The 25,960-nt window shown below is 55.1% G+C and overlaps 7 protein-coding genes across 7 annotated transcripts; 5 read left to right on the top strand and 2 right to left on the bottom strand.

Annotated features, from left to right (window-relative positions):
- Window positions 1–2,013: 2,013 nt before the first annotated feature.
- On the top strand, window positions 2,014–4,034 carry GGS23DRAFT_591939 (MFS general substrate transporter; the record flags this gene model as incomplete). Its single annotated transcript, XM_051517801.1, has 6 exons — window positions 2,014–2,248; window positions 2,353–2,554; window positions 2,628–2,720; window positions 2,830–3,070; window positions 3,125–3,542; window positions 3,682–4,034. 6 exons carry the CDS (start codon window positions 2,014–2,016, stop codon window positions 4,032–4,034), a joined length of 1,542 nt encoding a protein of 513 aa, XP_051376853.1.
- Window positions 4,035–7,018: 2,984 nt separating this feature from the next.
- GGS23DRAFT_13553 (uncharacterized protein) lies at window positions 7,019–8,386 on the top strand. The gene is made up of 2 exons (XM_051511212.1): window positions 7,019–7,763; window positions 7,824–8,386. Exons 1-2 carry the CDS (start codon window positions 7,640–7,642, stop codon window positions 8,333–8,335), a joined length of 636 nt encoding a protein of 211 aa, XP_051376852.1. The 5' UTR covers window positions 7,019–7,639; the 3' UTR covers window positions 8,336–8,386.
- A 1,502-nt stretch (window positions 8,387–9,888) lies between these two features.
- On the top strand, window positions 9,889–11,209 carry GGS23DRAFT_13746 (uncharacterized protein). The gene is made up of 3 exons (XM_051511230.1): window positions 9,889–9,928; window positions 9,983–10,002; window positions 10,057–11,209. The coding sequence occupies exon 3, from the start codon at window positions 10,360–10,362 to the stop codon at window positions 10,753–10,755; it is 396 nt and encodes a 131-aa protein (XP_051376851.1). The 5' UTR covers window positions 9,889–9,928; window positions 9,983–10,002; window positions 10,057–10,359; the 3' UTR covers window positions 10,756–11,209.
- On the bottom strand, window positions 11,001–12,298 carry GGS23DRAFT_13517 (uncharacterized protein). The gene is made up of 3 exons (XM_051511209.1): window positions 11,731–12,298; window positions 11,359–11,654; window positions 11,001–11,209 (listed from the first exon to the last, which is right to left on the bottom strand). Exons 1-3 carry the CDS (start codon window positions 12,207–12,209, stop codon window positions 11,202–11,204), a joined length of 783 nt encoding a protein of 260 aa, XP_051376850.1. The 5' UTR covers window positions 12,210–12,298; the 3' UTR covers window positions 11,001–11,201.
- Window positions 12,299–13,113: 815 nt separating this feature from the next.
- On the bottom strand, window positions 13,114–15,502 carry GGS23DRAFT_13514 (major facilitator superfamily domain-containing protein). Its single transcript, XM_051511207.1, has 4 exons — window positions 15,475–15,502; window positions 14,586–15,416; window positions 14,460–14,513; window positions 13,114–14,407 (listed from the first exon to the last, which is right to left on the bottom strand). Exons 2-4 carry the CDS (start codon window positions 15,238–15,240, stop codon window positions 13,131–13,133), a joined length of 1,986 nt encoding a protein of 661 aa, XP_051376849.1. The 5' UTR covers window positions 15,241–15,416; window positions 15,475–15,502; the 3' UTR covers window positions 13,114–13,130.
- Window positions 15,503–16,672: 1,170 nt separating this feature from the next.
- GGS23DRAFT_544213 (sodium/hydrogen exchanger) lies at window positions 16,673–19,670 on the top strand. The gene is made up of 5 exons (XM_051514894.1): window positions 16,673–17,032; window positions 17,106–17,135; window positions 17,210–17,356; window positions 17,434–18,093; window positions 18,162–19,670. Exons 1-5 carry the CDS (start codon window positions 16,993–16,995, stop codon window positions 19,292–19,294), a joined length of 2,010 nt encoding a protein of 669 aa, XP_051376848.1. The 5' UTR covers window positions 16,673–16,992; the 3' UTR covers window positions 19,295–19,670.
- A 661-nt stretch (window positions 19,671–20,331) lies between these two features.
- On the top strand, window positions 20,332–24,023 carry GGS23DRAFT_13452 (kinase-like protein). Its single transcript, XM_051511203.1, has 3 exons — window positions 20,332–21,573; window positions 21,630–21,727; window positions 21,784–24,023. The coding sequence occupies exons 1-3, from the start codon at window positions 20,649–20,651 to the stop codon at window positions 23,971–23,973; spliced, it is 3,213 nt and encodes a 1,070-aa protein (XP_051376847.1). The 5' UTR covers window positions 20,332–20,648; the 3' UTR covers window positions 23,974–24,023.
- Window positions 24,024–25,960: the final 1,937 nt, after the last annotated feature.

Below are 25,960 nucleotides of genomic sequence, written 5' to 3'. Positions count from 1 at the left end.
CTATATTCATAAGGGGGAGGGGGGGGGGGGACGAGCAGGTTCAGGATAACAGAAACAGGATACGACGGTAGCAGGTCCGCCGCGGCTGTGATTGGTGACCGAGTACGTGGAGATCCAATGGCGATGGGGGCGCTTATGGATCGCGTCAACTGGGCGTTATATGAGAAGGATTGCCGGTACGGTGTGGTATTGTAGCCCCCACCGCCGGCCCAACGCCCGCAGCGCGCGCTCGCGCGGATACGCAGACACGCACGTATGCGTGTAGACACACAGACACAGACACGCACGTAGACACACACAAACACACAGACACAGACACACACAGATACACACACACACACCGGCATACAGAGCATCCTTCTGCCGGCGGAGGGTGCCGACGTGATAGGTGGGTGTACTTATGTCCTCATGCAGAGCGCAGATCAGATTAGATTGTAGCTGCGAAGGAATGGTTCTCGGACCACTGTGGGCCGAAGAACACAACACCCGTGCCGCTGTGCTCCCTATGTAGGTACGTATGTAATATGTATGTGTGCGTGTGTATGTGTGTATGTATGTAGGCAGGTAGGTAAGCGTAGGCAGGTTGGCGTAGTATCTCCATCATAATATGCTTGCTGCTGCTGCTGCTAAACAACCTCGGGGAAACGAGCCCTGGGTCTTTGTACTCGGGCTCCGGGGTTGGTTCTTGAAGGGGAGGGGGGTTGAGCATCCATGTTCCCTGCATCACTCGAGGGAGCAGACACCCCAAAGCCAGTAATAGCACAGCCGGGAGCCGGGAGCCGGGGGGGGGGCTGAGGGAGTATGCCTGCCTACCTCTTCCGGCCATGTTTCCTACTCGGTTGGCAGGATTGGGTATTACATGCGAGCGGTAAGAGGCATCTATTCAGGACGTTACACACAGTATCCGATCAAAAAGGGTATGTCTTGCAGTTGTGTCTCTTGGTGTGTGGTTCCTTCGACTACCCTGGCTATGCCGCTGCACGTACCTATGCCGGGTTGGTGGTATCAGCAATGTTTATCCGAGAGTTGACAAGTCTGTGACGATAATAGACTCCAGACTAATATAGGCAAATTATGTAGTTATAGACAATAAAAACTCGCCAACATTAACTCGCTAACACCGGATAGTTATTGACCTCCGTGTTCCAGTATTGCAGCTTTTAGGTCTCCTTGCTGAGAGATATGTTGTGATTAGCTTAATGTACCTAGGTATGTGCTAGTACGCTGCGCTGCTATACACATCTATAGCCTCAGTCAGCGGTAGCTATAAACTATTATACCCATCTCCTTCTTACCTGCTTCATATTCACAGCTTCACTCCCACTTCACCTGCGGGCGGTAAGGAATATTATTAGCAAGCAACATTATGGGATAACTTCAGTAGCTATTTGATTCATTTGTGTCTGCATTTAGAGAGGCCGGCGACCTGAAATTGGAGGCGGTAGCAAACTCAGATACATGTCCGTGCATTGGTAAGTAACTCGGAGACAACAACTATTAATATACAAAATATCACAGCAGAGTTGTTATACCAGATAGTGTAAAACTTCTATTTGTTAGCATCATCACTTTCGGCCTAGTGATATTAGTAGCAATTCCTGAGAAAAATCCCAACGGGAGAATTGAATCACGTCGTTGAGTTGTTAACATCTCTGTTGCTGTTACTGTCGCTGCTCTCAACTTCTCATTGTCCCAGACTCGTTCTGTTGCTGTGCGACGGCGCGGTCGTGATATCCAGCTGAACAAGTGACTTAGTGTTTTTATTATGATTACTTCCTTCCTCTAGTAGCTATTCACCGAATCTCATTCAATATTGCACTGTCCCGTCTGGCTGCCGTCTTCCTCTCTTTATTTCCCTCCTCTCTCCTTCCTCCCTCATCTGCAAGGACTGGACAACCTCTTCCATCTCGACCGCCGTGCTTGCAATCCGCCGCAACTCTACTTTCGCGATTCGCCGCGGTTCGTCCAATTAATTAACACTCCCCTTTCCCATGATTGGTATCTGCACAAATCATGTCTGCCAACGACAGGGTTGGTGGTGATGACACTCCGGACCATCACGAGGCCCGTGAACATGCACCCAGTGTGGCATTCAACATGGTGGGCCGCTTAGAGGCTGATGACGGCGCGAATGTGCCTCCAGCCTCTTCTCAGAATAACGCTCCGGTCGTCAGTTTCACGGCTCAGCAGGAGGCCCAGGTCGTTCGCAAGTTGGACCGTCACCTCATGACGCTTCTCTTCGTCCTTTGTAAGCACTGCTGCTCCACAGTTCCCATCTCCCTCTCCTGCTCCTTCCCTTGCAATGGAATAGCGCTGACGGCGGTCCGATAATCCTCACTTTGCCATGTGTAGGCATGATAACCTTCCTTGATCGCGGAAACATTGCCAATGCCCACATCGCCGGCATGGATGAGGACCTCGGTTTCGACAACGAGGAGCAGTACCAGTGGCTGTTTAACATCTTTTACATCGCCTACGTCATCTTTGAACCCACCGCTCTGCTCTGGAAGATCGTCAAGCCGCACCATCTCTCAGCCACCATTGTGTTTTGCTGGTAAGTTGGAAACCTCGTACCCCTTTATCATGGATTACCTTCCCCGTGTCGTATCTGACCTTGCTATATAAAGGGCTAGCTTCGCCATCTTCCAGTCTTGCGCCCACTCCTGGGCCGACCTGATGGCACTGCGCTTCTTCCTCGGTATCCTTGAGGCCTGCTTCGTGTAAGCTACGAACCCCACCCCCCTTTTCGTGTCTCAAGACTACGATCATGCTTCGCCCCCCCTTAAACTCGTTTCTCTCTTCTCGCTGCTGACACAGAAGCAAACCTAGACCCGGAGCCATCTATCTACTGTCGTTCTTCTACCTGCGTCACGAGATCGGTTTCCGATGCGGCATCTTCGCCTCTGCCGCGCCGCTGGCCTCGACCTTTGCGGGCGCCCTCGCCTACGGTATTACCAACGGATACACACGCGTCAGGGGGTGGCGTCTGCTCTTCGTCGTCGAGGGCCTGCCAGCCATGGCCATGTCCATCGCCGCCCTTTACTACCTGCCCGACTCTGCGGAGGACGCCGTGTTCCTGAACCTAGAGGAGCGCTAGATCGTGAGGGCCAGAAGTGTGCGCCAGGTCGGCACCGTCGGCAGCGCCAGGATCGGAGCGTTCAACCCCAGGGATATCCTGCCCGCCATTTTGGATTTGAAGGTGTGGATCTGCGCCTTCATGTACTTCTGCGGCAACGTCAGCTACTCCAGCCTGCCCATCTTCCTCCCGGCTCTCCTCCAGGACATGGGCTTCACCTCCATCAACGCGCAGGGCCTGTCCGCCCCTCCTTCGTTCGCCGCATTTGTATCCGCTCTGGTCACTACCTGGATCGCCGACAGGACAAAGCAGCGATGTCTCATCATCTTCGCCGCCGCTATCGTCGGAGCTACGGGTTACATCGTACTGGCTACTGTCGAGTCCGTCGCGGTTCGCTACTTCGCCACCTTCCTGGCCTCAGCCGGCGTCTTCTCGACGATTCCTAACATTCTCGGATTGACGCTAAGTGAGTAACCCCCTAACCCCCCCTCCTCGCCCCGCCTCCTCGCACCCCTTTACCGGTAGTACCTATCGTGTCTCTCCATCTCTCTCTCTTTCTCGTAGGAGTCTTATTTACCTATGCTGACGGTGCCTACGCTACGAAGACAACCAGGGTAGCGATACGCGACGCGGCTTATCGATCGTGATAATCAACCTGGTCGGCCAGTGCGGACCGTTCCTGGGCACGAACATCTTCCCGGCACGCGAGGGGCCCCGCTACATCAACGGCATGTCGCTCTGCGCCATCGCCATGCTCGGCCTGGCCCTTCTGGTCATGATACAGCGGTCGTTCCTCATTTGGGAGAACGGACGCCTCGACCACCAGTCCGGCCCCGCTGGCGCTGGCGCTGGCGCCCCCCGCGACGGAGAGCAAGGAGACGGAAACGGTGAGCAGGGCGTGGAGCTCGACGACATCGCCGTCGAGAACTACGGCTCCAGGTTCCGAAACGTGTTCTGAGGCGTCGTGCGCGTTCCCGGTCTCGGGAGGTTGCGCGGGCGCGCTAGAGTTTGGGCGACTGTTTTGCGTGCGGCGATGGCGGCACGGCGAAAGACGGAGACTTGAGATACCCACCCTCTCTTCTAAGTCGTACCCTCCCCGACACTGACAAGACGCTCTCTGGAGATTCTTGTACGGGAGGTGACTAGAGTAAGAGGTTTTGCTAGCATGATCAGTATTGCTCTGAGTAAATGAAAAGAGTAACTTAATCCGCTCTTGGTCATCCGTAACGATGGTGCATTCCTCGAACCTTCGAGGACTTCGTAAGAAAACGACAGTAAGTTAGAGATAATACGCCGACATCATGATGGTATGGTATGCCAACATGCGCTCTCTGTATCTTATTGCTTCTCCCGTGGCCTACGGAGTCGCATAGCTACAACTGGGAAAAAACTCCACTTTTCGGTCGAACGCCCCAGTTTTATCGTCTACACATACGCCCCCAATAGGAGGAGGTATATATATTTAATGCAAGTCCCCGATAGCTTAATATCGTATTCGTAGTAGCTTATATATATACAAATCGAGTTATAGGCTACGCGAGCCGGGTATTTTATATAGGTTTATATATAAACGATTTATCCCTGTAAAAAACCTGGAAAAAAATCAGAAAAATCGGAAATTTACTTACGTAATTAATTAGTTTAATTAAAGTAACATATAAATTTTTCGAATTTTCTACTTACTAATATAAGAAGTTATATACGATTTAAGGTTTTTTTGAAATTATACTAATAGTTTCCTATATAATTTATTAATAACTCTATGAACTATACTTATATCGATATGTTTACCTATTTTTTTATAGTAATAAAGTAGGTCTATTACTTAATACTTTATTTTATAAATAGAAAAATAGCTAGTATTAAGTAATCATATTTTTATTCTTTATTTCCGTTTTTATTTAATTTATTATTTAAAGAAAACTATATTTTTAAATAAGTTAAAACTTTCTAAAATCGTATCTATTTTTATAATAAGAATTCTACCTTTCCAACTATCCTATTTTTCCAAATAAAGAGATTCTAAAAAAGAATATTAAAAATTAACGTTTTTAAGACTTAATTAATTTAATAAAAATTAAAAAAAGAAAAAGAAAAAAGTTTACGTAATCTTAACTATTATTTTATCTATAGTATAAAGGATTAGGTAATAAACCTACTTTATTACTATAAAAAAATAAGTTAAGAGGCCGATATAAAGCATAGTTAATAGATTTATTAATACATTATAAGGTAAATTATTAGTATAGTTTTAAAAAAACGTTATATTGTAAATAATTTCTTATGTTACTAAGCGAAAAATCAGAAAAATTTATATATTAATTTAATTAAGCTAATAAATTACGTAAGTAAATTTCCGATTTTTCCGATCTTTTCCCGGTTTTTTACGAGGATAAATCGGTTGTATATAAACCTATATAAAATACCTAGCTCGCGAAAGGGTAGTCTAGCTTACCTATTAGCCGACCTAACCAGAGGGTAGCTCCTTCCCTACGTATAATTAAATATTCAACCTGCACCTTCCTACCTACCACACCCCTAGGGTATACGTACCGAAAAGTGGAGTTTTTTCCCAGTTATAGCTATGCGACTCCGTAGTGGCCCTGACTAGCCGACGAAAAAGAAAGGAAAAAAATAAAAAAAAGGGGGAGGCGGAATCAGCGCCCAGAAGTCGGTGGGACTCTATGGATCGCTCGATGGTCTGTCTACACGAACGAAGTTTTAGCAAGGCCGCACGCATTCGCAAACGACACGGGGACAGAGGGCGTTGGACGAGGGGATTGACGCGACCAATATCGGCTTGCCTGCGCGGTGCGGCGCGTAAGAGGCATGGGCAGGGACGGAGTGAGCAGACGACGGCAAGCCACTGCCAGACGAGTGCTAAAGCATCGCCGCAGCAGGCCTTTTTTTCTCCCTCCCATTTTCTCTCCCTCTCTACTAGCTAGCCTCTTCCTCGACACACGGGCGTACCGTACGACGCCTGATCATGGACGACTTCACCCCCCCCCAAAACCGTCTGTCCGGGAGCCGAACAAGCCGCGGGCAGACAAGCGGTGTCAGAAACTGAGTCGACATGCGAGAGATCAAGCCCGGGAGTCGTATCCCGCGCGAGCCCTGGCGGCCCTCGAGGCCCATACGTGCCACTTCGACCCCGTATTCGCCCGCTGGCGTCAGCCAGATGGAGAGTCCCCCTCTCCCGCCAGGGAGCGGTACGGCGGGGGTTCCTGGCTGGGAGACGAGCATGGTTCGACGAGGACCCCAGCGGCCTCTCTGAGCGGCTGGGTGCCAGAAGGAAGAGAGCCTGGAGGAGATAGGTATCGTATTGCTGACCGCAATGGGTGGGGAGGGGCGCTGGTCCCGGGTGGACGGGTATGTATACTGATATGTCGCTTCCGCCGAGGTATAGCAATGCAGGTAACTGATTTGAAATGTTCCTCTGGATCATAGATCTACCCTGAGGCGTCTTAATAATAGATGGGTCTGTGGTGGTGAGGCCACGATGGATCGTGAGTTGGCTATGTCCGGAGATGGGGAGGGGAGATATCCCTTCAACCTTAAATCCCGAGGATCATCGACTCTCGGTACTACGTCCCTATTTGTGACATACGTGCACGAGTTCCGGGTGATGTGTGTTTGCAATGGCTACCTAATCTGATATCCCAGAAGTTTGTCTTCAAGATACCCGAGCCAGGCTGGTGTGTCCTGCTACAACGTTACAGGATCTGTCCAACCGATGCCTATCCGTTCTGGCGCTTACCCTCCTGGATACGTGCAACCTGGTAACAATGGCAATATCCCCTCGTAGCCACACTGGCTCATACCACGGGATCCCGCCGGATAAGGGGATACCGAATATCGGAGGGAACAAGTTTCAGGAGTCAACTTGTTCTATCGACAGCTTCACTCACCCGGCATAGAGAAGAACATATCGCTAGAGCTACGCGAGTCTCGAGCCGAGTAGCTTCGGCTCTTCTCACCGGTGACCCTAGATCGCGCTTATGATGGGTCGACGGTCAGACTACCGGACGGGCCGCTGATGGTGAGCATGTAATGCGACCGGTAGACCAATAGAGCGCGCGGGCTCGTGGTCTTTACGGCGTCACATCGCATATACGAGAATTTTCTGTGCCCGTTTGACCCCGCGAATCTTCAGACGCGCTGCGCGGAATCGAGGAAATCAGAGAAGTCGGTATGCAGCGACCCTTGCGAGATGCCACTAAGCCTCACGAGAGGAGCCTCGACGGCCACGTGCAGAGCGGCTGACGCTATACCGTCAATAATGTGAGAATATGGCGATCCTTGCCGCCTGAGGACGGGATATCCGGTCTAGATGACGGACTTTGTACGCGATTCTTCGGCTTCTCGACGACCTCGTGATGATCGTGACATCGACTTCGACTGAAGCGCCAGTGATATATAAATAGGGAAGTTCCGCCTCAGTAGCTAGCCCGACTTCACCTCGCAGACGATCGCCATCGCCCGAGGACAATCCGAATCTCCCTTCCAACCGCCTTTGTCTTGTCAACATCGTACTAGCAGCTCTCCGCTTTATACATCGCCACTATGAAGCTCCAGCTCTCAGCCCTGTTCCTTGGCCTTGCCGCGGGTATGGTGTCTGCTCAGGAGAGTAACCAAACCGGCCCCTTTTATCTCCACGTAACGGGTAAAGAGGGCAGCACTCTCGACGGTGAGTTGTCTAACCGGAGACCCCGCCGACGACCGCATAACTGACACTGGGAACGAACAGGCTACGTCGGATCTTGCCACGCGGGGGCAGCCATCGAGGGATTCTGCTACGCCGGTGGGGCGCTTCCCGAAGGTAGCACGTCCTTCCAGTACTACTTCAACTACACCGGGTACACGACGGTGAACGACGACGAGGTCGGGCAGCTGGCGTGGCGGCTGCGCTACCGCGACGAGAACGGCGGCGACGCGTACGTGGAGCAGGTGCTCGGGCTGCAGTACCTCGTCAACAGCAACGTGGCGGCGCCCATGTTCGGCCTCGGCTACCCGTACCTGTCCGTCGGGTTCGACAAGGGCGGCAAGCTCTTCGCCTACAACTACTTCGACGACGCGACCTTCACGCCCGGCACGAACCCGCTGCCCAACGCCGAGGGCGCGGCGTACTACCACTGGCACGTCTGCTGGCAGTACTTCACCGGCTACTACTACCAGAGCATCGGCTGGGCCCAGACCACGCCGCCGCACAACCCGACCTGCGAGCCCGTCGACATCACCCAGGTCTTTCCTCCCTCGTAAGGGCTAGTTCCGAAGCTACCCTGTCTCTATCTCTCGGTATTAGTGTCCGGTCATTTGAGGGCGTTTCCAGATGCCTAGGAAACAGTCGGTCGGATGGACGTCTAAGATTGAACGTCGACAGTAGTACAGGAGGTATCATAGAGAAAAGGGTCGGGAAAATTGCTTGCAGGGGGCGGATCATGAATATGTAAATAAGCGAAAGAACACTGATAGAAAAATGCCAGCATATTGTCCAAAGATCTTGCTTACCGGTAATCAGGGCTTTAGTGAGATAAATGGGGGGTTGAACCCCTGAAATGCGAATATCCAGCTCGCACAGTTCTCGTACGCAGTACCTAATTGAAGCCGCACCTATGTAAGCACTGGACAGCTGAGTGAGGACTTCTATTTTCCTACCATCATCCACTTACACGCAGACCCATCCATTTCGCTCTACAGGCCCGACTATGTGGGTAATACTCGGGAATCAGACACGTCCGCGGGTCACACACCAAGTAGGTATATCCCCGCTTACCTACCGAAGTAGCTAACGACAGTACTGAAGGCGTGTCGTTGGTATCCATTGGGCTGATGTGCTCGATAACGCGACACCCCTCGACTGTTCCAGTGGAACGTGTCGCCAATTCGACATGTTATCGAAGACCGGCCAGGCGCAAGTGGCGAACGGAGATCTCTAGCCTTTGTGATTTACCCCATGAACACTCTCGGGTAGACGGAAGCTTGTTGCCATCTCGACCGCTCCCCTCCCCGTTTAGCCACAGCGATACTTCAAATCGCCGACGGACCCAAGTTGGTTGGGCACATGGGGGTGAGTAGCCAGCCGTCCTTCCATCGAGTTCATCTCTGGTTACAGACCCGGCGAAAGCCCGGGAACCGCCGACCGCATGTTTGTCCAACTGACTAGCCTGGTTCTCGTGAGGTTTGCCAGTAAGATCTCGGCCGATGAGTACAAGGGCGGACGAGATTCAGTCTCGTATGACAGTAAATGACGTTACCTATTTTCCCTCATTCTTCCCCTGTGAGGCTGCGTCGTCACATATACGTCCTGTCTCTCTCGGCTCGCCCCAGGTTTTGTTTCGGCGTCACCGCAAGCCCGAGAATCGCCCTTCGCCGTGGTACCTCGAAATACGAAACAGGGTGGCAACGTCGTGAAGTGTCGAATTTTTTCCAGGATGTAGACCTGTCGAGAGATGCTTCTTCTCCTTCATTCTCTCGTACGGGGTAGGTGAGGCTGGCTGGTGCATTACACGAGGAATATGCAGCACGCACATGTGGGAGCTGTTAATATTGGGTGGCTGCAGCGTTGACGACACGTTAGAACGTGTCGTATATGTCTCTCAACGGTCAGCGCCAGTCAGCTATCCATTACGAGAAGCTGACTCCTAAGAAGGCAACAGAACCCAGTACAGTGTGACGGCCCCATTCTATACGGGGTAAGCTGTCAGTGTGTTCACTGTATGGGCTGCGGTTGGAGTGTTGTCCGGATCATCGTCGTGGCACAGCGCGATGCTGACTCTTCTGGATCGCCGAATCGGTGCCATCCCATGTTAACAAGCTCGTGGTTCCTGGGGGACAAACAAATGATGAGAGCGTGTGCGATACACGTCTATGACTCGACCGCATGGATGGCCTGCTAACTCACAGTAGCTCATCGCATCGTCTGACTGGTGACGAATCCTGCTCCGGTGCCCCCCAGCTGAGACGAGCTGACCGGGGCTTAGATCGTCGGCGTGGTGGCGGAGGGGATGGATAGCAAAAGCGTCGGGCAAACAGGTTATATCACCAGCCTCGCAACACCGCTTTTCTCGGCCGCGGCTTCCTGGATATAAAAATGAAAGGACGCCAAGCGCACGCAGTCGAAGCCTCGGGAGCCTTTGTCTCCTAGCATCCGAAATCCTTCGTATAGCAATACGGCAGACACTTGGACTATAAATACCAGCTTCTTCTCGCCCACTGTCTTCTCCCCGCGGACCTCAACTTATTCTCCGAGGCAGTCCGCACCATCCGGCAGTACCCTACCCACGATGAAGACTCCGTTCGGCGTAATCGTGGCCATCGGGCTGCTCATCCCCGCGACGGGAGCGCGCCCCCACGACAATGCGGCGAGTTGGTCTACGGCCGTCCCTAGCGTCACCACCACCGCCAGCTCGGGCACCGGCCTGCTGAGCCCCGGATCTCCGTACGCAGCCCCGATCCCGGCGGAGACGGCTACTCCGCCGTCGCCGCCGCTGCCGCCTGCCTCGAGCGTGTCGGCCGCACCCGACCCGAGCTTCAGCAGGCACTGCGACTACCGCTTCTGCACCGAGGGCAAGGACATCTGCTTCTACTGGGCCGGCTACACGTCCTGGGACGTCTCGCGCGGCCCCATACCCGGCGAGATACCGACCGTCCTCGGCCCCTGCTCGACGAGGTCTACCTGATGGCCTGCGCGCCCCAGGGGACCCGCGGAGGAGGGAAACTGTCATCCTTTCGATTTTCGGCTGTACGGCGACCGGCGTAGAGATAGCCGGCTAATTGCAGTAGTGAATCGGCCGCGAGGAGCGAAGGTTGTTGTTCGGGTGGTTGATTCTGAGATAGGGTGAGGCATCTAGGCCGCTGGTGACGGGGCGGCAGTACAACCAGGGCAAAGAAAAAGGGTCGAAAAGAAGAGAGAGAAAAGAGCGAAGCTTTAAGCATCTCTTTCGATGTATGTACAAGCGAGCATGACTGCCCAAATACAAGAATAACACCTGTGAATCTATCATCCGTCGTCGCTTAGTTTGACCAGTTTTCGTGCTTCCCCGTCCGCCTCCTCTACCAATCGGATGGTTGATACCCGGGGGAGCACTTCAACGACGTGCCGGAGCTGCTATTGCTGCGGAATATTTCACGCGGCTAGGGAGACATGAAGTGTTAGCCCAAAATAAGAAGAGGGAGATGAGGGGGGGGAGGGGGTAAAAGAGTAAGTGGGCGCGGAACCAGAAGGGCATAAACAAAGGGGAGGTTTAAAAAAAAAGAAAAAGAAAAGGTAGGGCGGCACTAACTGGGACTGCCGATGGCGGTGGTGATGGGGCCGCTCTCGATGTAGATGCCGGAGAAGTAGAAGTCCTCGGTGGTGTCGGGGTAGCCGGAGCGGGGGAGCTCGAGGACGCCGAGGTGCCAGTCCTGGCCGTTGGAGGAGGTGCTGGCGGAGACGGGGGCGACGGTCTGGACGAGGGGGTCGCCGCCCTCCGAGTGCCAGAGGCCGACGGTGCGCGCGCCGAAGTCGATCTCGAAGGCCACGTTGTGCCACACGTCGGCCTTCCACTCGGTCTTCCACTTCGAGTTCTGGGAGACCATGCTAGGGGGTTATAGTTAGCGAGGGCAGAGAGAGCAGAGAAGGGGGGGAAGGGGGGGGGGGGGAGAAGGCTACGCACAACTGCAGGTTTGGGTTCTCGGCGCCCTGCTCGCCCGAGATCCAGCCGTACTTGAGCTCGACGAAGTGGCTCTCGAAGAAGGCGATCTGGTGCTCGCGGTTCTTGGAGGGCGCGTTGACGTCGCGGCGCATGAGGCTGAAGTGGTAGAAGACCTTGCCGGCGGCGATGGCGGCCGTGGTCTGCGGGATGAGCTCGATGCGGCGCATGTTCTGCCCGTTCCAGAACGCGGTGCTGTCGAGCGTGAGGCGCGCGCCCTGCCGCGACACCGTGTCCGCCGGGTTCTTGTACTCCGGCGACAGGTTCACGTACTTGTCCACCGCCCCCGACCCGTGGATGTAGTACTGGTACGGCCCCACCTGGTTCGACCACGACCACTTGTTCAGGTCCGCCGCCGTCGTCAGGTCGTTGAACCGTCCGTCCCACAGCACCGCCGCCCCCGCGCACCCCGCCAGCGCCGCTAGTACTGTCGTCGTCCTCATCCTGAAGAAGGCCCCCCCTTGCGTATGCCTAGTTATGTGTGTGTGCGCGCCCTACGACCGCGCTGCCTTGGAGAGGAAGAATGGCACCGGCCGAAGTCGAGCGAGAGAGGGGTGTGTGTGTGTGCTGGTGTGGTGAGGTCCCAACACACGAACCTAGGTTCCGGCGAGTCATCTATATATGCACGCCTTCTGTAAAGATAGACGGGACTGCAATCTTCCGTCGTACCATCCTAACCCACCGCGCAATGACGGGGGCGGACGAGGGCCACCAAGGGGGGAACCACATTTTGGGTGGACCGTTCCAAAGAACGAGGGCAGGACATCTAATCTAAAAGGTGACAGTCCGGACCGCGCGCGGTAGGGGCGATTGGAGGAAATTCTGCTCTCTCAAGAAGACAGTAGTGAATCGCGGACAGGAGCCTCCGACGAACTGCCCTAGAGAGCACGGAACGATATTGAGCGCATGGAGGAGGGGGGAAAGACGAACCGCATGGCCGAATTTAGCCTATTGGGCGGTGTAGATCCTGTGAGCCGTCCTCGCTCTCCATATGAACCTCCCTGAGAGAGGGCTGTGGGGGTGGAGAGAAACGTGTCTCAACTTCAAACAAGTATTTATTAAGGTATGTTAACCAACACCTCCGATAGCGAAAGCATCTAGTTCTAACGGGAAAGACATGACCAGGGAGTTGTCCGCCCACTCCGGAAACTATCCAGGGATAGGTGATGACAAGGAGACTCGAGATCCTCAAGAACCGACCGGATAGCTTTACAACTGACTCTCAGAATAAGTACATACTATTACGTAGACAGCTTCTAAGATGGAGGTGCACAGACACAGTAATGATGCCAACTTACCCCTTAACGAACTCCCATTCACGGGTTTCGTAAATAATAAATATGGATGGGGTTTCGTACACACCCTTAATATTCCAGCCCGGCGCCGAAACTGCTGTTTCTAGCCACAGCGGCGCGGTCTAAGCTGGCTCGCGGCTGGTCGACACTTCTCTTGCTTTGGGACGTGCCCGGCCGCGAATAAATCGCGTCGCCCTCTTCTGCGGCGAATATGGCGGCTGGTGGTATCGACATGTCGTCACTGATCCTGTGGATGAAGTATGCCGCTATGAGCGCGAAGAAACCCCCGCAGGCCAGGACTATAGCGATACTGTGGTCGCCGGGCACGCCCCTCGGTTTCTGGAAAAGGCGGAAGATGATGCTGGAGCCCAGCGTCGCGATAAACTGCGGCGACGCGATGGACATGTTGTGGATGCCGAGAATGACGCCGGCTTGGTCCGGCTCATCCTCGTCGTCGGCGTAGAGGCGAGTCTCTTCGTCGGAGAACTCGTCCGCGGCCTGCGTGAGAGAGGCTAACTGCTGCTTCCGGGCTCGATGCAAGACGTCGCGGCGACTAATCTCGGCGCTAATGATGGCCCAGGGTGCCCAGAGTGCCAGAGCCCACGTAATACCAATAAGGCCGATGAGTACCGTCGCAGCTTCAACCGTTCGGACGAGGACGGTGCAGAACATGGAGCCAGCGAAAAGGAATTCGGACAGTAGCCAGGCTCGTCGTAATGTGAGTCCGGGAATGATGAGGCGAGACAGGAAATTCTTGCCGTGGGAGTGGCTAGGCGCATCATCGGGCGTGTGGCTAATGACGGGATTGTTGTCGTATGTCGGGTCGATGAAGAAGGGGAGTAGCACGTTGGTCGCTAGACTGGTGATGGCGAATATCAAAAGGGCAAACGTGCCGACTCGGGTAGCACTTTCGTACAGCTCATCTAACTCTTCGGGTGTCATATTCGGGTTCTCCTCCAAGAAGGGCTGGACGTAGATCTCGCCGACATACGACGAGGTGTAGAACAGCATGGGGAAGAACCCGATCCAGGCCGCGATCTGCACGGTACAGACCTTGGCAACTTGTGGAGGTAGTCTTTTGATAGATGCGAAGATCTTTACGAAAAAGGTCACCAGGCCGAGCCCACTGGCAGCAGGACGTTTTTCGAGTTGCGGGTTTCGCTCGCGAATGACGGTAATGCTCAACAGTATCGTCGACAAAAGCGCGATGCTAGCAATGGCGCAGAGGTCTTTGAACTGCGTGCTTCCAAACCACCACACGTACCTGGGAAGTTCGATACCGCCAGCAATATAACCGATGATGTTCCCGACACCCACCAGCCTGCTAGCCATGGAATTGGCGGCTTCTTTTGAGGGACTCAATAAATGATCGTAAATATCGGCATCTGAAACACTCACCTTGTTGGTGGGAGGGTGCGCAGTCGACGATGAAAGCACGAATAGATGCTTGGACTGGGACCTAATCAGCACATTCTTGAACCACCCTACCTCTAGAGCACATCTAGGGGAGGCTCTTATACGAACCCGTATTCACAGCAACATCCAGGACATAAATCCAGATGACGGCGATGACGATAATGGTCGTCTTTACGCCGTCTGACTCGCGATCGGCTCCAAAGATGCTGAGGAAGCCCCCGACGATCTCTCGGATCCAGGCGAGAAACATGAGAGACAGCACGGTAGAAATAGCGCCGCCGAGCATGAACGGCTTGCGCTTCCCCCATGATACCCTGCAGTTGTCGCTCAGCATACCGACGTAGGGCTGGACCAGCGTGCCCGTTATCGGTCCAGCGACCCATACGAGGGCCATCAGCGACTTGCTTAAGCCTAGAGACAGGAGGTACGGAGTGCCATTGGACAGCTCTACAGCCCACGCCACCTGGAGTCCTCCGATGCTGACGGTCAAGAGCAGGAGGTACCAAATGCTCTTGGTCGCCTGAAACCTGTCGTGTTCGCTATCCTCGGCGCGCTCGAAGAGATCATCGTGTGCGGCTGCGGTAGGGGAGAGGAGGGGAGAGCTCTCGTTTAGTCTGTCTAGGCCCGAGGGCTCGGCGGCGCCGGCTCTTATCGTACTTTCCGACCAGGCGGGATCGTCGTTGTCGGGGTTCGTGGGCGACTCATCGCGGCGGGTGGGCGAGGGTTTACGGTCCGAGGACAGGCGCAACGGTGACGAGGTCATGCCCTACACGGTCTCGAGGAATCGCCTCGTGGCTCGGAGCAGTGGGAAGGTATGCGAGAAGAAACTAGACGTCGGACGGGGATCGGGTCGTAGTCTCCTAACTACGCGATGCGATGCAGGAGTATACGAGGTCGTTCGGGCGTTTCGCGCGCGAGTGGTACGGATGGTGTAGAGATCTGGGGAGCGTGCCAATTTAGCCGTCTTTAAGACCAAATCGCGATCGACGGTACGTACAAGGGGGGGGGAAGGGAGGAACTCGAGAGCGGCTGTCACGCGTCTTGGTACCGAGACAAGACAACCACAAGATCACACAGGTTATGCAGAGCGAGAATGGTGGCGCATCGTAATTGGTTTGATAGATAATACAGAGCAAAGCCCCGACGACAGGCTGGTGTTGACGCCGAGATGCAGCCACGGGACGTAATGTTGTTATGCCTGGGTGTAGACAGGCTGGCGAAGCAACGGGCTAGTTGGCGCACAGGGCGTGAGTGGGCTGGCGATACGCACCCGTGACAGGCATACAGTGAGGCAGAGGAAGTTGAAGACGGGAGCACCGGCAGGACATCGTGGGATCCCGGATATTGTCGAGAGGATACATCCCCCTATGTACCTGATGACCGCAGGAAGAGAATCCGCTAGGGCGCACACGACCACGCCACCGGGAGACCAAGAGGCTCGAGACCAGGTTCAGGAAGCCGACGAAGGTGAGGACTGGATGGTGGCCGGCCGGTATGACATCAGGTGCACCTAACGCACTTGACTTACGTAAAGGAAAGGACGGCGATTGCAGCAGATGCTACCTCCGACCTCCGACCTCCGCGGTACTTGGTTCTATTATACCTATACCTAGACGGCCTAGCACAACTAGCCACAGCAGGTGTACACATCCATCTTAGGCCAGGCAGATTCGTCAGGCGGGAGGTACCTACCTAACCTTACCTTTTCTCACTTCAACAACAAAGAAAGGCGGCAGTATATCCGGGGGAATCTATCCTCGCAGTTATATAAAAACTACGTAGACCCGTGCTGACGTTTCCGGACTTTAGCATCCGTCCTCCCATTAGTACCGTCCGACGCTACGAGAGGTAGGTTAGGTACATATGTAGAAATCCATCAACAGGAAATAGTGGAGGTCCGTCGATCTTAAGTACATATAAGTACCTCATTAGGGACCTTACCTTCGGTACCTCCTCAGGCAGGTAGGTACCTAGGTACGTACTAGCCGTGGTAGCCGGCCCTGGAAGCGCACACGTGTCTAATCTTAGATACATCATACCTATGCATAACGCGCCCGCATATGCAAATATCCGTGTGGGGCCAACCAGCACACGAAATAGAATAGCGCTGTAACGGGTCGACGCTCCGCTCGGCGACAGGGCCCCGGACCCGCCCGACGGAGGCGGCACACTACGCACAGCACTACGCTGCACGCTACGTAGTAGTGGCAACCTGCCTGACGGAACTGCCTGGAATAGCGTAGCAGAGCAGAGCCTGCAAGCTGTCGACTTCGAAATCCCAAGTGCAAACAGACCAAACCCTCCTCACTGCCCGGCCCAACAACACCCTCGGCGTCGCACCATCGCCGAACCCTCCCGCTGCCATCGCCATCATCGCATCGAGCCCTCTCGATCCCCCCGTAGTTAATGCGTCCTCACGTCGCATATTCAAGGCTCAGCGAAGAGCAAAAGGCCTACACCCCGCTGAAGCATCCCTTCCCGACCTGAGGCCCGCCGCGCCGTGCGCGTCGCGACCATGTGGACAGAAATTGCCAGCTCCGTCGTCGAGCTTGCCCGTACGTTAAACTGCGACTCTAGCCCGACTCTCGAGAGGTCTTGCTAACTATTCCCCCTCTCTCCGTCCTGCAGGCCGAGCCGACGAAGAGACTGATCCCGATGGTAGGGCACTGCTTGCTACCTCATTGCGCCGGACGACGCTGTACCTGTCGAAGCGATCTAACCGTGCGTAACAGAGGCCGACTCGGGTCAGAAGGAGATATTTGCCTCGTGGGCGTTATTCATATCCATCGTGCTCCTCATCATCGCCTTCTTCACCAGCTACATGCTGCAGCAGAAGAAGGTCCAGGCCGTCCACGAGACTGTCATCTCCATCTTTGCCGGTGCGTTGCGCCGCGCCGCGTGCGCCACGCCTACCTTCGCAGAACGCGAGCCGACGGCAGATGCTAACGACGAGCAGGTATGACGGTTGGCTTGATCCTCCGAGTGAGCACCGGCCATTCCATCCGACAGCTCGTGAGCTTCGATTACCAGATCTTCTTTAACCTCCTCTTGCCGCCCATCATTTTGAATTCGGGATACGAGCTGCATCAGGCCAACTTCTTCCGGAACATCGGCACCATCTTGACCTTTGCTTTTGCCGGCACTTTCCTCTCTGCCGTCGTCATAGGCTTGCTGCTCTGGCTGTATACCCGCATACCGCTAGAAGGGCTAGAGATGACCTTCGTCGATGCGATCTCCGTCGGCGCCACCTTGTCCGCTACCGATCCCGTCACCATCTTGGCCATCTTCAACACCTACAAGGTGGACCCTAAACTATATACAGTCATCTTTGGCGAATCGATCTTAAACGACGCCATCGCGATTGTCATCTTCGAGACCGCGCAGAAGTACAAGAGCGAGGCCGCCGCCTCCTACGGCTTTTTCAGCTTTTTCGAGGGTGTGGGCATTTTCTTGCTCATATTCTTTGGCAGCCTGGTCATTGGCGTCCTAGTCGGCGTCGGCACCGCGCTTGCCCTCAAGTTCACCTATATCAGGCGGTATCCTCAAATCGAGACATGTTTGATTGTGCTGATCGCTTACTCGAGCTACTTCTTCTCGCAAGGATTGAAGATGTCGGGTACGTTCGGGCGGCGCGTCTCGTCGTATCCCACTCTCACGGTCCAGATACTGACGCGGGAACATTAGGTATCGTGTCGCTCCTATTCTGCGGCATCACCCTCAAACACTACGCATACTTCAACATGTCGCGGCGGACGCAGCTGAGCACAAAATACTTTTTCCAGATCCTGGCTCAGCTGTCGGAGAACTTCATCTTCATATATTTAGGACTGTCACTGTTCACGGACAACGACCTCCAGTTCCAACCCCCGCTAATTATTGTTACCATTATCGCCGTTTGCGCAGCGAGATGGGTAGCCGTGTTTCCGCTGTCCAAGGCCATCAACTGGGTCATCCATTATAGGGCGCGGCGCCGTGGTAAGGAGGTCAGCGACGAATTGCCCTACAGCTACCAAGCTATGCTGTTTTGGGCAGGCCTACGGGGTGCCGTCGGTGTGGCACTGGCTGCTCTGTTGTCGGGTAAGAACTCGTACGCTCTCAAGGCTACCGTGCTCGTCGTGGTAGTGCTCACGGTGATCATCTTTGGCGGCACCACGGCCCGTATGTTGGAGATATTAGGTATCAGAACAGGGGTGGTGGAAGAGGTCGACAGTGACGATGAGTTCGACATCGAAGCCGCGCCAGGTGGCTCTTATTATAAACGGTCAGGGACCGGGATCGGATACACCCCGCGGGCAAGGAATGGGTCGGTGCGCCTGGACCCAGTGGAGGCAGGAAGATCTCGGCCAGACGCAGGACCGGAACGCGGAAGTTATGTATCCGGGCATCGCTCACCGTCCTTCCCAACCTCGCGCGCTGCAAGCTCGACTCGCAGGGGCTCCCGCCAAGTCACCGGGGACGATATCGAACGCGCAGATCTCCTACACGGCGGGAGCGTGACCGACTCAGACCTGGGAAGTGACATTGATACGTCGGACCTCCCGCCTCCTGCGCGCAAGTCCTCGCAAAAGAAGTCGAGCTCTACCCTAGCAGCCGGGGCGGCGGCCGAAGAAGAGGGTGTATTCTCGTACCCGACGTCGGGTCATCGAGAGGGAGCGCCCGTTTCGGCTCGAGCCGCCTTCAGGCAACTACTTAGTTCCCAAGACCCCCACGCGCTGTTCAGACAGCTCGACGAGGATTACATTAAGCCGAAGCTGCTGCTCGATGGTGGCGGCTCGGGTTCGAGCAATCGAGAGAACGGGCAAGGCAGCTCTGGGTAGAGCTGGGCGTGGCAGGCGGGCCATTTCCTTGCTCCGGAGGGGGAGGGGGGGAGCCTTGATGTTTTATATAGACAGCCGTAAACAAACAGCGCGTGGTGACGAAGGGAGGGAACAGGTTTCTCCAGCATGATCCGGATTCGTAGAGGCCGCGCATTCTACCCTGCCAGTCGTAAACACGCTGCAACCTATCCAGCATGGCCTAAGGATGTAGATGTAGTAGGGATGTGGACCCGTTATCTGGCCGCACCGTTGGCGTTATCACACATGCTTGGATAGGACGGGGAATGTAGGCCTCGTCGTCGTCGTCGTCGTCGTCTAGCACGTAACCTATGCAGGATTCATAGTATGTGGAAGCAATAGATGTTGATAGCACACGGTCGTGGCACACGTGGACGTATATAATAAGTAGGTACTGGTCAATCCACATACACATGGACGCACGCCTTGGGCCCTGAATGTACTCTTGACCATTCCTTGTTGCTTCTCCATCCATACCTCATCCACAGGATTGAAGCATAGCACTAATGATGCCTATAGCACCAAATCACACGCGTGTTATCCCACCTTACATATATACACTTATATATGCCTTAGGTATCGAGGGTAGGAGGCAAATAGCATGTGGTGTAGGTATGTGTGCATATACCTATGTAGGAGATTCAGGTAGGTAGGCAGTATGTGTATAAGGAGGTATGTAAGTATGCATAAAACTTCAGACCAGACACAGGTTATGCGTTAAAAAGGTGGCTAAGCTGGAATAGGCATAGCGGTAAGATGCCGAGTGGAAATGGCACGCATAAAAAAAACCACGTTGGGTTAGAGAGGTTCGCGATGAGGTAATGCCTGTCAGCCAACGGAAAGGGGTAGGAGACCCGGCACTTGGGTGCTGGCTGGCCGGCAGCTGATAGCTGCTACAGTGAGAACCTGGTCGGAGTGACTGCAGATGGCACGAGCTGGTAGGGAAACGGGTCCGCCTTGTCGACACCATGCCTTTTAGCCGTTGTAGGTATGCACAATACGTGTATGCCTGCAAGCCTAGGGACTGCCTCGCTACTATTTACAACTGCCACCGTCACCTACAAGTGTGGGTGGTCCTGATCCCAACATCACCAAGCGTTTCCGAGACACCGCCTCGCAGCGTGTCTTCGACCATACTCGCAAATATACTCCTGCTACTAGTCTGCCCTGACCCAGATATGCGTCCGTTGTAGCTGTGAAGCGCATGTCCTCCGCCTCCCATGTCACAACCGTAAAGATCCCCCCCTTCGACCGACCGACCGACCGACTCTACCTATCTCTGCCGTCTCTGACTCTGAGTCCCCCTCCCGAACGATAGACCTCTCGAGCCAAACCAATGACTTCGTACGGCCACGGCGTGCCAATGGCTGCTCCGCGTCCTGGCCAACAGGTCGCTTACGGCGCGCCGATGCATGTGCACCAGCAGCCGCCTATTCCTGGGCCCTCTGCCCCTGCCGGCACCTTCGCCCCAGGCACCAAGATACAGGTCGGAGACCATAGGGTGGTCATTCAGAAGTACTTATCCGAGGGCGGCTTCGCACACGTCTATCTTGTCAAGGTGCCGCAGCCCGTCAACGGAACCGACCAAGCTGTGCTGAAGAGAGTCGCCGTTCCAGACAAGGAGACCCTCCGCGGGATGCGGACCGAAGTCGAGACGATGAAGCGGCTTAAGGGGCACCGAACCATTGTCACGTACATCGACTCGCACGCGTCCGAGCTGAAAGGGGGTGGATACGAGGTCTTCTTGCTCATGGAATACTGCAACGGCGGAGGACTGATCGACTTCATGAACACCCGTCTCCAGCACCGCCTCACCGAGCCCGAAATCCTCGGCATCTTCTCAGATGTTGCGGAGGGCGTCGCCTGTATGCACTATCTTAAGCCGCCGCTGCTACACCGAGACCTGAAGGTCGAAAACGTCCTCATCACGGTTCACGGCTCGGCGAGGAAGTTCAAGCTCTGCGATTTCGGCTCGGCGGCGCCGCCAAGACCTGCCCCTCAAACGGTCCAGGAGTGTCGCTTGATAGACGAGGACGTTCAGAGGCACACTACGTTGCAGTACAGAAGTCCAGAGATGATCGATGTGTACCGGAAACAGCCTATAAACGAGAAGTCAGACATATGGGCGCTTGGGGTGCTTCTCTATAAGCTCTGTTACTACACTACGCCGTTTGAAGATCAGGGGCAACTCGCTATCCTGAACGCAAGCTTCAGATACCCAACATATCCGGTCTTCTCGGATAGGCTGAAACAGCTGATTGGTAAGTGGACCTGTGGTATCGCTGTCCGGGCGGGCGTGCTGAGTAAATTTATAAAGCATCCATGTTGCGGGAAGACTTGCGAGCCCGGCCAAACATTTACCAAGTGCTCCGGGAGAGCTGCTTGATGCAGGGTCGCGAGGTACCCATACATGACGTAAGATAGACAGGTGTCCACGTGGTATGCTTTTCGTGATGTTAATCGGACTCTAGATTTATTCCAATAAAGAGTCGAAAGGGAGCGAGAAGCAGGCAAGTCCAGGGAAGGATGGTAGAAGCGCACCAGCCATAGGCGCAGTGTACTCGCCACCACAACAACCCCAAGTCCAAGCCATCCCCGACATCACGCCTATGAGGCGTGGAAGACCTGTCGCTTCTAGCCAGGCAGCTCCAAATCACGGACCTAAACCCAGCCCATCCCCGGCGAGAGTGACAGACGGCGATCCGTTCGCCGCGCTCGACACAAAGACAGGGACGAGTTTCGGACAAGATGAGCTATCGTCGAGATTCCCGACACTTGACCAGTTCGCTCTTCTACATGATCAGGGGGCAAAATTTGACTTCGATAGTCCAACATCTCCCACCGATCCCCAAAAGCAGCTCAGCCAGCGCGTCACTGAACAGCTCGCAGATAGCGCGTTCGTAAGACCTCAGACTACGGCAACGGCGACTTCGTCTAGTCAAAGGCAGTCGGCAGATCTAAGCAGAGTCAACCAAGTAGCAGCGGCAACTGAGCTGCGGAGGTCATCACCGCCGCCTGGGTCTATTAACAAGCCCGGTTCCGCGCCTCCTAAACCGCCTACAGAGATGAGCCGCGCTTCGCTTATAATTTCCAGCAACCCTGAGCTCCAAGCAATTTCCTCCATTTTACCGCAATCTTCCGAAGAGACTCTGAGTAGACCAGTCATGGTTTCAACCGGAACCATGACCAGCACGCCTCCACCTCCTGAGAGGCAACCCCGAGACTACGCTCCCATCCATCGGTTCCCTCCCGCCGACCAGCACCGCCCATCGAGTTTGCCTAAGCAGGAGTCGGCGAGCACGGGTCCAAAACGGCCAGACCTCAGCTATGCACTACGACCCTCAGCGAGTCCTCGAATGGACCCTATACAGCCGCAGGCTGGACACCACCGGCACTCGTCATCGTCACGCCCCTCTCTCGAAGGCGGGCGACCCAGTGCCGAACTCCTCGAGCCACTATCCAAGGCATCATCTATGACCGGACGTCCCAGGCCGGCAAGCACTTACCTAGAATCCGATATGGATTATCTTCGAGAGCGGGAAGCGGCCCCCAGGCCACTGCGCTCACCGGCATACCAGATTCATTCGCTAGACAGAGATCCGGCACCAAGATTTGATCTACTAGACGACACGACCATAGAATCAAACGTCGATTTCCTCCGGTCGATGGAGGACTCTGATTCCAAGAAGAAAGACAAGAGCGCAAAACAGCATTCGAAGCGCTCTAGTCTCACGTCTCTAGCGGGTACCAAGAACATCCTAGCGGGGAAATTTGGTGATGCCTTCAAACGTTTCGAGAGTAATACTTCAAGTTCCACCGCGCGGGTATCGTCTCCGCTCAAGGAGGCCGAACGCCACGATCTGACCCCTATCGCCGGATCGGAGGCAACCGATGGTCGTAGTGACGACGGCCACGTCGGAGAGCCCGAGTTGACGCCAGAGATGAGACGAGAGCTCGAGGCGCAGAGCCTTGCCGAGGAGGAACGGCGCGTGGAGGCTGCGGCTGCCGAATACAAACAGCGGATAGCAGCACGAGATGCCGCAGGTTCGGCCTCGCTCCCCAAAAGTATCGGCGGCGTCTCGCGGGCCGTGAGCATTCAGAACCGTGTGCAGAATCTGCTGGGCGAATCCCAGAAGTCCTCGCAGCAGGTCGAGCGCACGGCATCGGGCTATGGGAGGTTCTCGGACGCAGCGGTAGCGAAGACCCGCGCGGACAAGCAGGTGCCTGAGGTGCCCCCAAAGACGGTCACCGGCAGTAGAGGGGGTGCGACTCCCCTGAAGCCTGCGAACACCGCGGAGGCTCCCGCAATTCGAGGACGAGCTCCCGACCCGATTTCCCCCGCTAAGCCTACTCTCCCACCTAAACCTACGCACCTAAACAGCCTACCGACGGGTGGCGGCGCGGGCGGTGGTGGAAGCAGTAGCAGTCGTGCTCGGTCGCCACCAAAGCCACGGGGGCCGTCACAGCGCAACTCGACAGAGCATCTCGCGGGGGTGGGCTTGCCTGGCCGGCCGATCCTCGAGATGAGCTTCAAGGAGAAGGAAGACTACATCCAAGACTTCTCCAAGCGGTTCCCCAGCCTAAGCTCCATCGAGATGGTGGAGCGAGACCTAGACGCCGAGGTAGATGCAGGCAGCAGCAGCAAGGCGGTGAGACGATGAGAAGAGGATGGGGAGGCGAAATATGAGAGGTGAGTTGGGGATAAGCGAGAAGGGGTTGAGAAGGTGAGTATTCGTTTCCCGCTTTGTGTTCGTCCGTCTCTACCCCCCAAAGGACCGAAGAACAAGATACGAACCGAGACACGCCGAAGGAAAACAAATGAGACGCGAAAGGAAACGCGAGTATGTAAGGAGGCAGCAGCCCAACTTGCCCGAATTAAAACGAATCAAGCCCGCCCTATGAGAGGTCTGGACACCCCCCCCCCCGGCCCCCCCAAATCCCAACGCCATATATATACGCATGTATGGGTATGGAATGTATGTATGCACATCGTCGAGACGACCAACCTCAGACGCCCGTAGATAGATAGACAGGATAGACGGACAGATAAATCTTCCTCGTTCCCCATCATCCTGATTCCTTCGCCCCACCCCTCCTCCTCCCCCCTTCGTTGTCCTCCGAGCACCGAGTATGTCCGCATGCCAACCTACCTACCGACTCATCTATCTGTCTACCTATCTACGTATTTATAAAAAAGGGTAAGAGCCAGCGAAGGAGTCAAGAAAGGGCAGCAACATATCAGGAGCACCAGGCCGGCGTACCATGGTCGACACGGACATCGGCCACGAATAAAAGAGGTGGCGGAAGCAGCAGCAGGGCCGACGCGGCCGGTCATCTAGGTATACCAATCTCGATCGCAGACACGCCCGGGAAGGGCGGGCGGTATGCAGGGGTTGGCGGATAGGTAGTTGGATAAAGAAACTCGAAGAAAGCGAAGGATGTCCATGTACATCCCCGCGCGCCGCGCACATGATATATAAGTTCGCCGTGGTGCGAGACCGTAGTGGTAGTTGTCTGTATTCGACAGACTTTTTGTGAAAGTAATCACGTTGCGTCCGGTCTGCCACGGTTCCTCGGCCACGAGAATGTAAAATAAAAAAAGGTATATCGTTCGAGAGAGTGTATGCGGTAAGAGGGACGGAAACCTTCAAAATAGCGAGGCGCTGGTAATAAGGCAATGCGCTCTCAAATACCGGGGTCCCATCGGCGACTAGGTAGCTAGTGGCCCTAATCCGCGCGGGGAGGGGGAGGGGGGGGGGGGGGGGGGGGGTTCTCTAGAGTAGGGACTCCCTCGGCTGCCCGCCCGTCTAATGGGGAGAGGGGGATTGGGGGGGCGAGCGAGTGCTCACCGGCATCCCCCGTCGCGATGACAGGGCAGTGGAGCGAGGCGGCACGTCCAGCCGGCTCCTCCACCTTCGCCTTCGCCGGGGGATCGAGCCGCGGAAGAACGGGCGAGGGGGGACGGGGGGGGTTCTCTACGAAGGCAAGGTTAGAATCCGCATTAGCGGCTCCCCTTGTCTTCCTTCACGTGAAAGAAGATTTCCGCTGGAAGCGTAGGTAGGTTTCCAGCCTCCAGGCCGTCCAGGCCGGACCGCTTTCGTCTCTTCGTTGCTCCCCGCCGAGGCTGTAATCTCCCGGCAGGTAGCCCCGACGCTCGTAGGAAACCAAGAGCACCGCCGACCGGCGGGCGAAGAAGCCGTGGCTAGAAAGAGCGGTTAAGTAGGACCTTGTTCGATAGCGGTGCGGAGAGGAGGCGCTTGTCTCGCGAGGACGTACGATGGGAACTGCTAGCGGCAATGGGGGTGTTGCGTTATGAGTGAGACCTCGATACTTTCGATATAGCAAAGGGAGCACTGGCCCGTGGATGAGGTGACCATAACAGTAGAGGCGCTCAGACAGAATCGCTGGACCCTTTCTGTTGCCGTCTGGTGTGCGGTAAAGCTAGATACACGACGTCCCCTCTTAGCCAGCCGTAGAGCAGGCCCCTCAGCACCACGGCGGCAGCCATTTAGTTAGTTACCTAGTCAAGGCCGCGCGTGTGACTGCAAGCTAACCCGTACATACTAATCAGCCCTACTCTTCAGGTCCCAGCGAGGAGAGGAAGAGGGGGCAGGGGCAGCTATGTCTCGACGACATTAGGCCGCGGGG

This window comes from Durotheca rogersii, assembly GCF_024521655.1.
Source record: "Durotheca rogersii strain YMJ 92031201 chromosome Unknown GGS23scaffold_1, whole genome shotgun sequence".
NCBI lineage: Eukaryota > Fungi > Ascomycota > Sordariomycetes > Xylariales > Xylariaceae > Durotheca > Durotheca rogersii.
Note: the sequence above shows the minus strand (reverse complement) of the source record. Positions and strands in the feature narration are given on the sequence as shown.